Here is an 18,269-nt window from a genome sequence, read left to right as displayed (position 1 = left end):
TGGTAAATACATAAGAAGTAGCTTCTGATTGGTTTCCCATAGCAACATGACCTGTGAAGTGTATTTCACATCTTAGTAAATTTCACCCCATATGTCAATGTTAATGCAATAGAAACATTACACAGACAATGGTATTCCGGTCCAGATTTTAGTTCAAAGTTCGCGCCAAGAAGCTTCTCCCTGCATCACGCCATGTAGTTCTCATTCCTCGGTGGATGCGGAAGTGAAGTCTACTTCCGGTGCCGGTCTGTGATCCGCAAGCCGGCTATTTGGAGCGCATGACTTCCTGAACTGAGATTCATTCCGTATGTGGGAGATTTCTTTTGTAACGCATGTATGACCCGCAATTTCAGGAAGTAGATCTGGCCGGTGGATTTTAATATCTCAAATCGCAACCATCGTTATCCACATATATCAAGAGAAGTAAAAATAACACATATTAGAATGATGACAATAGGACGTGTTCTGCATTAATTAGTGGTTTCATATTATTTTACCGTAACAGCTTAAAGTGACAATGCCTAATAATTCTTAAAGTGACAGTATTATATCGCGATCAAAAGAAAATTTGTAAACATTATCATAAAAGATGCAGTTTTTTTTTTTTGATGTAAACAGTTAGAGCTAAGAAATTTACTGACTCTCGGCTAACTTCAAAGGTTCATTTGATATTCAAATCGTTTGAATTCAGATGTTGGCAGAATATGGCTAGTTCTTCCTGATTTCCTTTCCAAATACATATTATATCGTCAATGTGTCAACGCCAGAGCACCAGGCTGGCACCGAAAGGGTGACCCGTCCACACCGCCATGGTCTCCCACCACACAGATAAACAGTATAGAGTTTGAGAAAGGTAGACACTTTGTTACTTATAGTTTCTGTCGGATTTGAGTTTGGATATTAAAATCCACCGGCCAGATCTACTTCCTGAAATTGCAGGTCATACATGTGTTCCAAAAGTAATTTCCCACATACGGAACGAATCTCAGTTCAGGAAGTCATGCGCTCCAAATAGCCGGCTTGCGGATCACAGACCGGCACCGGAAGTAGACTTCACTTCCGCATGCGCTGAGGAATGAGGACTACACAGCGTGATGCAGGGAGAGGCTTCTTGGCGCGTGTTTGAACTAAAAACTGGACCAGAATACCATTGTCTATGTAATGTTTCTATTGCATTAACATTGACATATGATGTTTTCTCAATAGGCCGTGACCCGAAAGTGACGTCTGACGTCACTTCCGTGTCACGCCTGCAGTCTCCGTGTCCCTCAAGTCATCCCACATTAGCTGGTCTGCCTCGATCTTCAAACCAACACGAGTCGCATCACTTGGCAGCAGTGTCCTCCACTTCAGAGCGGTTGAGGTGTTCCTCTTGCAGGCTTCCAGCTACCATAGCCGACCACAAGCTACCACCATCTTTAATCCCCTCCGTTGGATTGGATCAGGTGCTAACCTGGATATAAAGGGTTGAGCCGCAATTTGAACGAAGCTCCCTGCCACCACATACCAACAACGCCTATCACGGAGGGTGAGATATATAACTACCACTAACTGCCAGATTGATGGTTTAACAAACCATATATGCTTATCTGCTATGCATACTAACTGACTGTGTGCACACATCGCCTTGCATACCTGTCCCTTCCTTAACCTGTCACCACTAACAACCTGGTGTGACTGAAACTAACCCTGCAATATTAGCTGGACACTTGGAGCTCCTTTGCAAGCGTGACCTCTATGGCCATATAGGTTTTTATTTTTTATCTGTATTTAGTATTGTCGTATTTTTCTGAATTTGTATTCATTTAAAGTCATATTTGATGCAGTATCATAAATTGTCTTAAGTGTACTATGCTTTTTTACTTATAAATATTTCTATATTCAGTGGTGCGTCCAGTGTTCCTTTTGTCCAAAGGTTCTTTTTATTAATCTGCCCACTCAGCAGCGCATGATGTTTTTGCACATATATATATTGTTCTACCCATCATTTGTGAGCTTTAGCAAGCTCATTTAAAAACACCTGCAGCAACAGTGGGGTTAATTATACCATTTAACCAAAAAAATCATTTCTTTAAACAGCGCCAGGTTAGTGTGACTTGTGTGGAGTATTCCCGCAAAACACACCCCTCCCCTCCTTTTTTGACACAGTATTACAATGTAGTGTAGTTATTTAGAAACCTGTTTCAGTTACTACTGATTCTTAATTGGCATTATAAGGTCCGTGAGTAATCACTATGCAGTTTGAACTCTGATAACACCTGAAGTGTGTGAATTAAGCTATCCCTGTTAATAGGTGCACAAGTGTTATTTGACATCAAACAGCTTCAAAATATGTGCTATTAAATATTTATGAAATGTTCTCTGTGCCAGTTGCTGAGCCTTCAAGTACGACTAGAAAAGTTCCGCAGCCAAAAATGAGCACTTCCATAAATGTACCGCTGAGAAGTTATTGTAGCATAAAGCAATAATGTGCTCTGTTACTTTCCACAGGTTACTGACATGATGCTTCAAGATAAGCAGTACCCAGACTGGGGTAAATCTGCACGTGCCTTCTGGAGAAGGGGAAATATTCGGATAATCTTGTTCTGGTATGTACAGTATAGGGTCATTTTAAACAAAAATGATCATATTAATCCTTTTTATTCTAACAATGGTTCATATTTTCTATAGATGCTAGTGATACACATGATATACAATTCCCATACAGATACCAGATATCTTATTTTTCATTTATTTATTTTTTTTGTCACCTCTTTGTTTGCTATGTACTATGTTTGCTGAAGTATGCAAACTTTTTTTTAAATTGACAGATAGGAAGAGTCTCTCCAAATACAACATTTTAAATATAAATAAATACTTTAAATTGCATTACAATTACTGTCTTTATTAAATAGTAGATTATTCTATGTGTGTGTATATATATATATATATATATATATATATATATATATATATATAAATATAAAATATATATATTTATATTATTAATTATACACACACACAGAGAAGAAATGGGATACCTTGGTGAGCTACAACTTTAAATTTTAATATTTTATATATACAACAGATGGAGCATCACTGGATTCTTCGTGCAAATAGAGTTGCTGTGTTTTTATTCTCAGAATATCATATACGTTATACAGGGTTGGGATAATTTCGTCTACAGCATGATGGTCGACAGTCATTAGGTCAACACCATTAGGTCGATATGGGAAAAGGTCGACATAGGAAAAGGTTGACATGGGAAAAGGTCGAAAGCTCATTAGTTCGACAGGTCGTTAGTTGGACAATGTCTAGGTCGACAGTGAAAAGGTCGGCATGGGGCTTTTCACTGTTTTTTTTTTTTACCTGAATGTCAACACAGTTGACATGGACACAGTTTAAAGTGCTACGCTCGGCACACTATTTTATTCTCCCACCACGCCCTAGTACAGGGCTGGGCAACACCGGCCTTCCAGATGTTAGTGAACTACACATCCCAGGATGCTTTGCATTAGTTTTGCTATGTGGCCGTGCTGAAACTGATGCAAGGCATGCTGGGATGTGTAGTTCATGAACATCTGGAGGGCCGGTGTTGCCCAGCCCTGCCCTAGTGGATGGTAGGGCATGAAATACTGCTATTTTCGTGCTGTAAGGCGATTTTTTTGACTAAAACGGTATATCACCCTATTCAATGACCAGATGGCGAATACATTTCAAGGTTTTTATCGCCATGATTCACCGAGTAGCAATCGCTATCTTTTTATGGTGAAGTGGAATGTGAACTTTTAAAAATTTTTACATTTGGTGTCAAAAAATCAGGAATTTTATTCTGAGGAGGGGCATGCTATTTTTATTCATGTGCTGTAAGCACATGAATATATATTTAATTTTTAATATATATTAAATTTTTTTTTTTTTTTTTTTTTTTTTACACAGAGCAGCCAGCAGGGGGCCGGGAGCCGAGCCGCTCATTAGATATTCATATATTCACTGCACCCGATCATTACATATGCACGATCGGGTGTAGTGAATACCCGGTCCCATGTTGGCTATCCCGGGGGGCAGCCTGTGCTGCCTGGCTTCCGGGGAGCCCACCTCCCCCCCCCCCCCCCCCCACAAACGTTCTGGGGCAGGTAGGGAGACTTCCATCTCCCTACCTGCCGCCGTCCTCAGGCTCCCTGCGGCATCGCCGCAGGAGTTGAAATTCGCCGGTTAGGGGCAGTGAGCCCCTGACTCGTTGAATACTGGAGCCGGCGAGGCTCCGGAACGCGGCGGGCAGTGGCGAATGTGCAGCGAATCCTAAACAGGATTCGCTGCACATCGTCAAAATTCTCATTGAATACTGCCCTATGTAGGAAGTATACCTTACAAGAACAGATGTTCAAGTGGCAGGTAGGCTGTAGACATCACCAGGGATGGACTGGGACCAGAATTCGGCCCTGGCATTTTGAGCACACAGGCCCACCTGCAGCAGACAGGACCATTGTGAAGCCTATGTGGTCTAATGGAAAGGAGGCGTGGCATCACAAAAATGAGGCATTACACATTATGGAACACACCGTAATGCCCATTACACATTATGGAACACACCATTATGCCCATTAAACATTATGGAACACACTGTTATGCCCATTACACATTGCCGCACACTGTATTGCCCATTACATATTATGACACACACCGTAATGCTCATTACACAGTATGACACACACCATGATGCCCATTACAGACTATGACACAATCCGTTATGCCCATTACACATTATGACACGACACACACACACCGTAACGCCCATTACAGAATATGACACAATCGTTATGTCCATTACACATTTTAAATGGCTCTCTGACTAGATGATATAAGGTGCAGTGTCTCTGGCATTATTAAATGCTCCCATGTAAACAGATTGGTGCACGGCAAGCTGAGAGGGCAGGACGGATCCCAGTCCTCCGTACTTGGTGGCTAGGGGCACTGTGCACTGCAAGAGGAATAGCCGGAAGTTTTTAATTTCTGCAGCGGCGTGTGGAGGCTGCTGCGGCAGGTGTGGACATTATTGAACTGCCCAATTTCCTGGTCTCAACCCAGTACACTTATAGTAGCCAGTGTGCGGCAATGTAATAGGCTTAAAACTGGGTGAGGAACGGCCAAACTCTGCTACAAAGGTGAGGTTGTGGAAGACCATTTGTTTCACAGGTTGTACACCATGACAAGACTGAGCACAGCAGCTAGACATGGCTAGTTATACTGCATCAGCAAGGTCTCTCCCATGTAAAAATTTCAAAGCACATTGGGGTGTCCAGATGTGCTGTTCAAGCTCCTTTGAAGAAGCACAGACACAGTGGTTGGCCAAGGAATCAGATGAAAGATACATCATACTTCTCATCAAAATAAAAAAAATGTTCAGCAGTGCCATTGGGCCAGATTTGTTGTAATAGAAGGCATTAGAGTGGTACAGTAATGAGTGTCTGCAACAGTGAAGTATGGTGGAGGTTCCTTGCACATTTGGGGATTCATTTCAGCAATTGGGATTTTGTCAGGATTGTTTCCCCTGCTGACAAAAACAGGCAGATGCTTATGTTTCATGCAATCCCACCAGGGATGCGCCTGGCTCCAAATGTATTCTTCAGCAGGAGAACAAGCCCAAACATAAAGCCAATGTCTTTAAGAACCATCTTTATTATAAAGAAGAACAAGGAGTCAAGGTAGTGATGATATGGTCTCCACTTAGCCCTGATGAACATCATTAAGTCGGTCTGGGATTGCAAGAAATGACTAGCTTACAGAGTAAGCCTAAATCCACAGATCAGACTGTGGGCCTAGAAGAATATATGCTATTTTGAAGTCAATGGCTGGTCTTGCCTAATTTTGATTTAGATTTTTCTTCTGCTCATTCTATATTTTGTTTAAGCATTTTTACTTTTAAGCATTTTTTCCCATACCTTTCTAAAAATTATGGTTTAGTGTTTCAGTTTCTAAATATTTTCTTGAATTGTAAATCTGCGATTTCTTTTGCTGTTTATATAGATAGAAACTACATTTTTATTGTTGCTAGGTTACAAAACATAAAGGAAATGCTTACGAAAATCATCTTTTTCTGTTATGATGGAAAGAGTTGTTGAATTTGTAATGAACATATTGTATTATTCTTTCTGGATTTGTGAAAAAATATTGCGCAACCTTCTGGCTGCTGCCCGTGACACACTAGGGTTTACACCAGTAGCCCAAACAGAACAATACAACAAAACAAAATTTGTGTGTTACAGTGGCGCTGCCGATAGTTATCCCACCACCTCTTTATATATATACAGTACTTTCCTTTTTTGCACTGCTTGATAGATAGTAACATTTTTTACTGTTTCTGAAACGCAAAAAAACCCAATATGGTGCAAAGTAACGTTTTCAAAAGGATGTGATAATTTTTGTTCCTTTAGATGCACTCACATGCGATATGGAAATAACAGCTTTGAGATCCTCTCAGGATCAATAATATTATCCAGGCTCCTACCTTATGCTCATACTGTATTCTATTGCCTCTGGGGAACTCAGAATGACAGAACATACTACAATACCTTTTTTGTACATTCAAATATTTATTATACAAATGCACTCACAATTAAAACTTAAGAAAAAAGCATATCACCACTGAGGGTAAATGGTCTCTAAACTTTGTCCATATACCACGTGCCTTTAGGATAAGCTGGCAGTTCCGGGTACCATTATCTGTCCACGGGAACAGAAAAATGGATGTCCAAAACAGGTGATCAGGTCTGTATGCTTTAGCGTGCTTTCGGACAGAAGTCCTTTCTCATAAGCATAATATCCTCCCTACCTGATCTCTTATTTATACCCCTTCCAATTGGATAATTGCACTCAGTACTTCCAACGGAAGAGTCACACAATAAAATGTCCTCCCCGCAACATGACTCCCACAATATTTGTTCCGCAGCGTCATTTCCTCCATTCGACTACCTGCACATGTTGCTATGTGTCTGTATGGAGACGCTACACTGCACTTGCACTCAATACCTCCGCCGGAGTGTCTCACAATAAAATGTCCTCCCCGCAACATGATTCCAACAATATGTGTTCCGCAGCGTCATTTCCTCTATAAGACTACGTGCACTTATTGCTAGGTGTCTGTACGAAGAAGACGCTGTTCCCCAGCCAAATACATGCTGCCGGAAGATCCGCTTGCATCATAATCCGGAAGACGCTCTGATGCCGATTACCGGAAGTGGACCTCATACTTCCGTGTTCAAGATGTTTGCGTTCCACATGGTTCATCACCGGAAATGTAATTACGGCATTTGTATTCTTATCCACAAGGTTATATTGTTCCACATTATTTTGATCCTCATTGGATAGTTCATAGTCCATATGCATAAATATATATAAAATATAAAAATATACCAATTAATAAAAGTTAAGTAAAACACCTATAAATACCATTTCATTTCGAATTCCATATTAAGACCTCCAGGATGCAATGTTTTTAATTTATGAATCCATTTCATCTCGTTTTTTGCCAGCCTAACTTCTAAGTCTTTTGATCTCCAAGTAGGGTTAACCTGTTCTATTACCCTGGCGCTATCAAATTTTTCTGTGGTATAGAACAGGTTAACCCTACTTGGAGATCAAAAGACTTAGAAGTTAGGCTGGCAAAATGCGAAATGAAACCACAGAGGAGCCATTGTATGACATCATTGTACGCATGGGTCTTCAAACTGCGGCCCTCCAGATGTTGTGGAACTACATGTCCCAGCATGCCCTGACAGTTTTGACATGCTCTTATAGGAAAAAAATGTTGCAATTCATGTTGGAACATGTAGTCTCACAACATCTGGAGGGCCACAGTTTGAAGACCCATGATTGTACTCATTGGGTACAGAACATCTTTCCAGATTCGGTTGGCAGTGTGTCACCGGTTCTGTGTTGCATATAAAGGTATGTAATTGATGGTAGTGTATTTAACCTGACAAGTGCCACAAATTAAGATCACTGAAAGTTGCTATATCCAATGCCACTTTTCTGATTGTTTTCTTCAGCCACTAGGAGTGGCACACCACCCATACATGTTTTATCCATTGTTCCTGTGCAAGCACCCAGTTATGATATAACACTGGGAGAGAGAGACCACCTTTTCTCACAAGCATGGGCCTCTGTTTTTTTTTTACACTCCTTAATCCAGGGGTTCCCAATCTTTTTCGAATCACGGCACCCTAGAGTATCAGAATTTGTCCACGGCACCCCTAGGCCCCCAAAAATATATATAAAATTAAGTAGATTGTGTTTGTATGTGCTTCTTAGGTTCAGTTATGTGATAAAAGGCAGGATTTGCTTCTGATTGTACACATTTTATGATTGGCAGCCACCAGCACTGGTTTTATCCATAAATAATTGATCATAAATAATTTGAATTGGTCCTGGACCACCAACCCGTGGCACCCCTGCAAGTGTCTCGAGGCACCCCAGGGAGCCACGGCACACAGTTTGGGAACCATTGCCTTAATCCATTGAAGGGCACCTAATGCTAAGTCTCTGCAACCTCATAATTAATTAACTGTGCTACCGCTGATGCAACAATCTTTATTTACCATGTGCTTGTCCTATCTTGCCATATACTGTAAGTCGTTGTTTTCTACTTTTTGCTCATTTATGTAGTCAGGTGCTGTTGAACCCTTGAATACATATATTATTATTTTTTTAATTTATATGGCATGTGCTTATATTTGTAAACAATATTTTTATCTGCATCTTTTGGAATTTTCAAAATGGGAGTAGCTCCTTTAAATTTATCCCCTGTTACAATTGTTTAAAAATTGTTATGAGAAGGTTCTACCCTCAATTTACCACTGTTTTATTACTACTGTCTTATTAGTGTTTCAATAGCCGATTTCAAACCAATTTATTTCTAATTTTTCTTTTACAAATACACCCTTATACAGATTTTAAAACTAAGACATAAACAATCTATTAATATAATGGTACTCCATAATACAGTACATACTATGATACATTAAAAGAGCAATTTGGCAAATATATAATATTATTGCTAAAACTTAAAAGGTTATTTTTGACATTGAGATTCTGTGCTTTATCTGATTCTATTCATCAATCTTCACTTAGCGATATTCAGACAAACCGCCTAAACCACTACTGTTCTTTACCAATAAACAACCTTCCTCTTTGACTTCCAACTGGTGAAGTTTGTTTATTGGTATATATGTGTTTTTGTCACGAAGTGAAGTATTGTTAGATAAGTGAAAGTATACTCAATGAATTACTCAATATATTGGTTAAGCAGATGTAAATAGCTATCTTTTCGGTTATAGTATGTGCTTTGGTGCAGAGACTCTTGCTCTTAAGACCTACGAGTTTGACCTGATTCTTTATAAAATGTTACCATTTATTTGGCTATTCTTTTGACCATGTTATTTGCTGTCAGTTCTACACACAGAATGTTGATTATTGTTCCGTCTGTTTCAAGCCCTTGACCTTTGCATATATTATTATTAGAGCTATTTGACTATTATCACTTTGGACTTGTACATATATACATTATTATAAATATAACTACTACCATGTTGATATTAGACATACAGTATAAATTTGATTACAGAAGAGCTGGTTAGTTTCTAGTCTTGCTTTTTTTTACACATTAGACAGGGAGTTGTTTCTTAAGCATTAGAGATGTATTTGAAATGTTATTTAAGCCTAATATCGATTTTGCAGATGGCTGTAAGCATCAGCCTATGTGTATCTGATGTATTCCTGATGTAAAGTAGTTGGGCTGCCTGCACCTGAATTATGATGATTGTTTTTTGGGAAAAAAAATAAGATTTTGTGGTGGGGGTGGGGGGGGGGGGGGGGGTTGAAGGTCGGGTTGCTGTTGGAGGGATTGACTTGAAAAGGATCATAAGTTTAAATCTGTTAGGAAGGCAGTTTGAAGCTAAAAGCTTAAGTGGAAATGAGGCCTGTATTATTTAAGCAACTACCTCCTCCTAGGTATGTGAGCCAATTGTTTCAGAAGTTCGGGAAATATGAACTGCTGGTCTGTATAGCAGTAGCAAAGAAAATGTATGCTAGCTGATGTTGCTAAACGAAGTATGTTTCATTATTACCTGTACAAGGAAAAGTAGTTACATACATCGCCATTACCAATAATAAAATTCAGTACTGTACAAGTGATGAAGGCAGTCTTGTAAATGTAAATTTAAAAAAACTTTGTAGTTGTTTGGAAATGGCTTGATAATTTGCTAAGTTATTAATGTAATCTTGTAATAACATTTCATTACTTTGTTGTAAAAGTACACTGTTTATAAACATTTAATCATCTTAGGAGACCATTTTTTTTCTTTTGCCGTATCAGGTAAGTGAAGTACTTTTTATTGTCTTTCACTTAACCCCTTCATGACAGAGCCAGTTTGTGCCTTCATGACAGAGCCCTTTTTTTCAAATCTGACATGTCTCACTTAAGTGGGGATAACTTTTTTTTGCTTTTACTTATCCCAGTGATTTTGAGATTGTTTTCTCGTGACACATTGTACTTCAAGTTAGTGGTAAATTTTCGTCGATACAGTCTGTGTTTTTTTGTGAAAAATACCAAAATATCGTGAAAAAATGGAAAATTTAGCAATTTGCAAAATGTTAAATTTTCTGCTTGTGAGACAAATAATCATACCACTCAAAATAGTTAATAACTAACATAGACCATATGTCTACTTTATGTTTCCATCATTATTTCAACTTCCTTTTCATTTTTTTGGACACTAGGAGGCTTACAATATGAATAGCAAATTCTCAAATTTTCATGAAAATTTCAAACACTGATTTTTTTAGGGACCAGTTCAGTTCTGATGTGACTTTGAGGGACTTGTATGTGAGACACCCCCATAAATGATGCCATTTCAAAAACTGCACCCCTCACAGTATTCAAAACAGCATTTTGGAAGTTTGTTAACCCTTTAGGTGTTTCACAGGAATTAAAACAAAGTGTAGGTGAAATTTCAAAATTTCTTTTTTTTTGCAGAGTTTCAATTTTAATACATTTTTCTAACGAATACAGTAGATTTTACTAGAGAAATGTGACTAAAAATTGATTCCCCCAATTCTTTTGTTTTCAAAAATATCCTATATGTGGCCCTAGTGTGCACGTTGACCAAACCACAGGCTTCATAATAGAAGGAGCACCTACTTGATTTTGGAGCCTCCTTTTTATGAGATTTTTTTTTAGGCACCATGTAGGTTTCTAGGCACCATAAGTGCTAAAAGTTAGGAACCTCCCCCACAAGTCACCCCATTTTGCAATCTACACCCCTCAGGGAATTCATCTAGGGGTATAGTGTACATTTCAAACCCCCAGGGGTTTCACCAATTTTGGTACAACTGGGATGTGAAAATGGAAAATTACATTTTTTTACACAAACATGCAGTTCTGGCTCAAAATTTTTCATTTTCACAAGGAATGAAGGAGACAAAGCACCCCAAAATCTGTGCCCCAATTTCTCCCGAGTACGGCAATGCCTCACATGTGACCAAAAAATACCAGTTGGGTGCATGGCAGGACTTAGAAGGGAAGGAGTGATTTTTGGATTTTGCAGCAAAGATTTTGGTGGAATGAATGGTGGGTGCTATGTTGCATTAGCAAGACTCCCAAAGCACCAATACAGTGGAACCCCCCCACAAGTCACCCCATTTTGCAAAGTACACCCCTCAGGGAATTCATCTAGGGGTATAGTGTACATTTCAAACCCCCAGGGGTTTCACCAATTTTGGTACAACTGGGATGTGAAAATGGAAAATTAAATTTTTTTACACAAACATGCAGTTCTGGCTCAAAATTTTTCATTTTCACAAGGAATGAAGGAGACAAAGCACCCCAAAATCTGTGCCCCAATTTCTCCCGAGTACGGCAATGCCTCACATGTGACCAAAAAATACCAGTTGGGTGCATGGCAGGACTCAGAAGGGAAGGAGTGATTTTTGGATTTTGCAGCAAAGATTTTGGTGGAATGAATGGTGGGTGCTATGTTGCATTAGCAAGACTCCCAAAGCACCAATACAGTGGAACCCCCCCACAAGTCACCCCATTTTGCAAAGTACACCCCTCAGGGAATTCATCTAGGGGTATAGTGTACATTTCAAACCCCCAGGGGTTTCACCAATTTTGGTACAACTGGGATGTGAAAATGGAAAATTACATTTTTTTACACAAACATGCAGTTCTGGCTCAAAATTTTTCATTTTCACAAGGAATGAAGGAGACAAAGCACCCCAAAATCTGTGCCCCAATTTCTCCCGAGTACGGCAATGCCTCACATGTGACCAAAAAATACCAGTTGGGTGCATGGCAGGACTTAGAAGGGAAGGAGTGATTTTTGGATTTTGCAGCAAAGATTTTGGTGGAATGAATGGTGGGTGCTATGTTGCATTAGCAAGACTCCCAAAGCACCAATACAGTGGAACCCCCCCACAAGTCACCCCATTTTGCAAAGTACACCCCTCAGGGAATACATCTAGGGGTATAGTGTACATTTCAAACCCCCAGGGGTTTCACCAATTTTGGTACAACTGGGATGTGAAAATGGAAAATTACATTTTTTTACACAAACATGCAGTTCTGGCTCAAAATTTTTCATTTTCACAAGGAATGAAGGAGACAAAGCACTCCAAAATCTGTGCCCCAATTTCTCCCGAGTACGGCAATGCCTCACATGTGACCAAAAAATACCAGTTGGGTGCATGGCAGGACTCAGAAGGGAAGGAGTGATTTTTGGATTTTGCAGCAAAGATTTTGGTGGAATGAATGGTGGGTGCTATGTTGCATTAGCAAGACTCCCAAAGCACCAATACAGTGGAACCCCCCCACAAGTCACCCCATTTTGCAAAGTACACCCCTCAGGGAATTCATCTAGGGGTATAGTGTACATTTCAAACCCCCAGGGGTTTCACCAATTTTGGTACAACTGGGATGTGAAAATGGAAAATTACATTTTTTTACACAAACATGCAGTTCTGGCTCAAAATTTTTCATTTTCACAAGGAATGAAGGAGACAAAGCACCCCAAAATCTGTGCCCCAATTTCTCCCGAGTACGGCAATGCCTCACATGTGACCAAAAAATACCAGTTGGGTGCATGGCAGGACTTAGAAGGGAAGGAGTGATTTTTGGATTTTGCAGCAAAGATTTTGGTGGAATGAATGGTGGGTGCTATGTTGCATTAGCAAGACTCCCAAAGCACCAATACAGTGGAACCCCCCCACAAGTCACCCCATTTTGCAAAGTACACCCCTCAGGGAATTCATCTAGGGGTATAGTGTACATTTCAAACCCCCAGGGGTTTCACCAATTTTGGTACAACTGGGATGTGAAAATGGAAAATTACATTTTTTTACACAAACATGCAGTTCTGGCTCAAAATTTTTCATTTTCACAAGGAATGAAGGAGACAAAGCACCCCAAAATCTGTGCCCCAATTTCTCCCGAGTACGGCAATGCCTCACATGTGACCAAAAAATACCAGTTGGGTGCATGGCAGGACTCAGAAGGGAAGGAGTGATTTTTGGATTTTGCAGCAAAGATTTTGGTGGAATGAATGGTGGGTGCTATGTTGCATTAGCAAGACTCCCAAAGCACCAATACAGTGGAACCCCCCCACAAGTCACCCCATTTTGCAAAGTACACCCCTCAGGGAATTCATCTAGGGGTATAGTGTACATTTCAAACCCCCAGGGGTTTCACCAATTTTGGTACAACTGGGATGTGAAAATGGAAAATTACATTTTTTTACACAAACATGCAGTTCTGGCTCAAAATTTTTCATTTTCACAAGGAATGAAGGAGACAAAGCACCCCAAAATCTGTGCCCCAATTTCTCCCGAGTACGGCAATGCCTCACATGTGACCAAAAAATACCAGTTGGGTGCATGGCAGGACTTAGAAGGGAAGGAGTGATTTTTGGATTTTGCAGCAAAGATTTTGGTGGAATGAATGGTGGGTGCTATGTTGCATTACCAATACAGTGGAACCCCCCCACAAGTGACCCCATTTTGCAAACTACACCCCTCAGGGAATTCATCTAGGGGTATAGTGTACATTTCAAACCCCCAGGGGTTTCATCAATTTTGGTACAACTGGGCAGTGAAAATGAAAAAAATACATTTTTTTACACAAAAATGTACTTCTGGCTCAAAATTTTTCATTTTCACAAGGAATGAAGGAGACAAAGCACCCCAAAATCTGTGCCCCCATTTCTCCAGAGTACGGCAATGCCTCACATGTGACCAAAAAATACCAGTTGGGTGCATGGCAGGACTTAGAAGGGAAGGAGTGATTTTTGGATTTTGCAGCAAAGATTTTGGTGGAATGAATGGTGGGTGCTATGTTGCATTACCAATACAGTGGAACCCCCCCACAAGTGACCCCATTTTGCAAACTACACCCCTCAGGGAATTCATCTAGGGGTATAGTGTACATTTCAAACCCCCAGGGGTTTCATCAATTTTGGTACAACTGGGCAGTGAAAATGAAAAAAATACATTTTTTTACACAAAAATGTACTTCTGGCTCAAAATTTTTCATTTTCACAAGGAATGAAGGAGACAAAGCACCCCAAAATCTGTGCCCCCATTTCTCCAGAGTACGGCAATGCCTCACATGTGACCAAAAAATACCAGTTGGGTGCATGGCAGGACTCAGAAGGGAAGGAGTGATTTTTGGTTTTTGCAGCTCAGATTCTGGTGGAATGAATGGTGGGTGCTATGTGGCATTAGCAAGACCCCCGAAGCACGGTGAAATGATGAACCTAATAATCCATAGATGTGTGGTATATTTTGAAACACTCCTTTATACATAGGCCGGGTTTGTCGGGGCAAGTTTCACAGTGGAAAATAGTTTCCTTTCTTATTCCCTTTTTATAGCAAACTTTGCACCTTTTTTGTGTCCTGCCCTTTCTTGCAGTGGAGGGGATTTCGTTGGGAAAATGCTGCCCTGGTACAATACGGGGGCCAGTACTAGAAGTACTGGGGCCCTCTGCCTGCTGATTCCCAAATGTTAGGCTCTTTATGACTTCCTCTTGAAAGTGCATAAATGTCCCCCTCTGGCCGGTAGAACGGAATAGCACGTAAGCGTTATACAGTGCCATCTGGATGATATACACGGCCAGCTTCTTGTACCAGATATTTGTTTTCCGCAGGGCACTGTACGGCTTCAGTACCTGATCTGAAAGATCCACTCCACCCATGTACTTATTGTAATCTAGGATACAATTTGGTTTTGAGGTGTGGGTACTGGTACCTCGTACAGGGATGGAGGTGGTACTGTCTCCATGAATTGTTGTCAGTATAAGGACATCCCTCTTGTCCTTATATTTGACCAACAACATATTTTCGGTGCATATTCCCCTGCTTTCACCCCTTCTCATTACTTGGGCAATGTGCGTTTTGGGGAGGCCTCTTTGGTTCTTGCGCACAGTACCGCAAGCTGCTGTACCTCTTGAACCAAGGGCCTTAAACAGGGGGATGCTGGTGTAAAAGTTATCCACATAGAGGTGATAACCCTTATCCAGGAAGGGGTGCATTAAATCCCAGACAATTTTTCCACTAACACCTACGAGGGAGGGGGGGCATTCTGGTGGTTCAATTCTTGAATCCTTCCCTTCATATACCCTAAACTTGTGGGTGTACCCTGTGGTGCTTTCACACAGCTTATACATTTTTATCCCATACCTTGCCCTCTTACTGGGAAGGTACTGGCGGAATTTAACCCTTCCTTTAAAATGTATAAGGGACTCGTCGATACTAATACATTTATCAGGGATGTATAGCTCTGCAAATTTGGCACTGAAATGATCAATGACCGGCCTGACTTTGAATAGCCTGTCAAAGGTGGGATCATCTCTGGGTGGGCACTGTGCATTATCGGTGTAATGTATAAATTTATGGATTGCCTCAAAACGAGCCCGGGGCATGGCCATACGGTGAAATGGGGTGCTGTACAGAACATCTGTACTCCAATATTGCCTAATTTGTGGCTTTTTTACTATGCCCATATGTAACACCAGACCCCAAAACGTCATCATCTCTACTGCATCTACAGGGGTCCACCTAGCAAATGATGACGTGGGGTTTTGAGCAATAAACTGCTGGGCATATAAATTAGTTTGGTCCACCATTAAATTTATAAAATCATCAGAGAAAAATAATTTAAAAATGTCAATTTCTCTGAGACCTGTTGAATCAAATTGGATTCCTGGGATGGCCAAAAACTCAGGAACCTGGGGCTCAAAATTGTCTGGTGGTGGGGTCCATACGAGATCAATTATTGGGGGGGGGGGTCTCAGCTGCTCTACGGGGGCGTCTTTGAGGGGGTCCCTCATCAGAGGAGGAAGAGGAGCTTAAGACAAATCCTTCAAATTCCCCGCTTGCCTCACTGGCTGTGTCAGAGTCAGAGGCAAGCATGGCATATGCCTCCTCCACCGAATACATTCTCCTGGATGACTGGGACGACATTTGGGATGACATTTGGGATGCCATTTATATTTTTGTGTTACTGGTAGTGAAATGTTTCAACACGTGTATAGTGTAGGGGGGGGTACAAACTTTATTTCAACCCGGGGGGTATGTAGTGTGTATGTATGTAGTGCAGAAAAAAAAAAATACAAAAATAAAAAAATTGAAGGGTTCAAAAAAAAAAAAAATGGAAGGGGTTAAAAAAAAAATGGAAGGGGTTAAAAAAAAAAATGGAAGGGGTTAAAAAAAAAAAAAGGTCCTGCGCCAAAAATTGAGCACAGATGTTGGTCAGTAACGTCCGTCACTGAACAGCGCTCAAAGGCAACAGGAATTTGATAAAAAAAAAATAAAATAGATCAACCCTGTGCCGAAAAAGCTGATCAGTGATGTACGTCACTGATCAGCGCACAGTGGCCACAGGACACACACAAAATCACAGTGTGTGTAAAAAAAAAAAATGTAAAAAAGACCCCACAGCACTCACAAAAAATAAAAAAAGGTGATCAGTGATGCGACACTGATTACCAGTGAGGGGCAGCAGGTGCACAACCTTTGGTGGTACTGACAGGTATATATAAAAAAAAAAACCTCTGCACCCCTAAAAAGTTGCTGATCACCTCAGATATAGTGATCAGCACAAAAGGCGGGGGCAGCAGACACAAAATTTAGCACTCTCTATCACTCTCTGTCACTATCTCTCTCTATCTCTCTATCTCTCACTATCTATCACTCTATGACACTGCAGCAGCAGCACTGACAGGTATATCTATATATAAAAAAAAACCTGCGCCCCCAAAAAGTTGCTGATCAGTTAATTTATACTGATCAGCACAAAAGGGGGGGCAGCAGTCAGTTATAAAAAAAATATATAGCACAATCTGTCACTATCTCTCTATCTCTCTCTCTCTATCTCTCTCTATCTCTCTCTATCTATCTATAGCTCTATCACACTGCAGCAGCACAAAATATAGCACTAGGCCTCTCTATCTCTCTCTATCTCTTTCAGTTATATAAAAAATATATAGCACAATCTGTCACTATCTCTCTCTCTATCTCTCTCTCTCTATCTCTCTCTATCTCTCTCTATCTCTCTATCTATAGCTCTATCACACTGCAGCAGCACAAAATATAGCACTAGGCCTCTCTATCTCTCTCTATCTCTCTCTATCTCTCTCTCTCTAACTCTCTCTCTATCTAATAAATCGCAGCAGCACAAGATGTCACAGGATGTCACAAGATGTCACAAGCATAAGCAATATCAATGATCAGGTAAGTATTTTGGATGGGTTCTGGTCAGTATAGGCGGCAGCTGGGCACGGTGACCGCACTGCACGCTATTCCAGACCGGAATGGCGTCTGCAGTGCAGTCACCGTTAGTTTAAACCCCCCTCCATGGCTGTGATTGGTCCGTCGGTCCGACGAACCAATCACGGCCTTTGGGGGCGGGAGGGGTGAGGTGGGGTGACACCAGTGTCACCCTTACACCCCGCGGTGATTGGTGCTGTACTTTACAGCACCAATCACCTCCGATCCCGTGTCACCGGCGAACGTTATTCGCCGGTGACACAGAAAACGCTGTGAATGGCTGTTCACAATGAACAGCCAATCACAGCGATCGCCGACGGGGGGGCGGCATCGCCGCCCCCCCTGGGCATGCACGGACATGTCTGCTGTCAGGGACAGCAGACATCGTCCCTCTGTCACTGCGTCTCTAGACGCAGTGACAGTTTTAAGCCATGACGTATATATACGTCAACGGTCGGGAAGTACTTCCCGGC

The 18,269-nt window shown here is 40.9% G+C and overlaps 1 protein-coding gene across 1 annotated transcript in view; it reads left to right on the top strand.

Moving 5' to 3' along the window:
• The window catches only part of TMEM117 (transmembrane protein 117), a 336,233-nt gene that overhangs the window by 226,569 nt on the left and 91,395 nt on the right, over window positions 1–18,269 (top strand). The window contains exon 5 of the mRNA XM_083182660.1: window positions 2,491–2,588. Coding sequence (XP_083038786.1) covers window positions 2,491–2,588 — 98 coding nt within the window. The remainder of the gene's footprint in view (window positions 1–2,490; window positions 2,589–18,269) is intronic.

This window comes from Crinia signifera, chromosome 4 (assembly GCF_055691185.1).
Source record: "Crinia signifera chromosome 4, ASM5569118v1, whole genome shotgun sequence".
Taxonomy (NCBI): domain Eukaryota; kingdom Metazoa; phylum Chordata; class Amphibia; order Anura; family Myobatrachidae; genus Crinia; species Crinia signifera.
The sequence above is the reverse complement of the archived record's forward strand: the minus strand, read 5'-3'. Positions and strand labels throughout refer to the sequence as shown.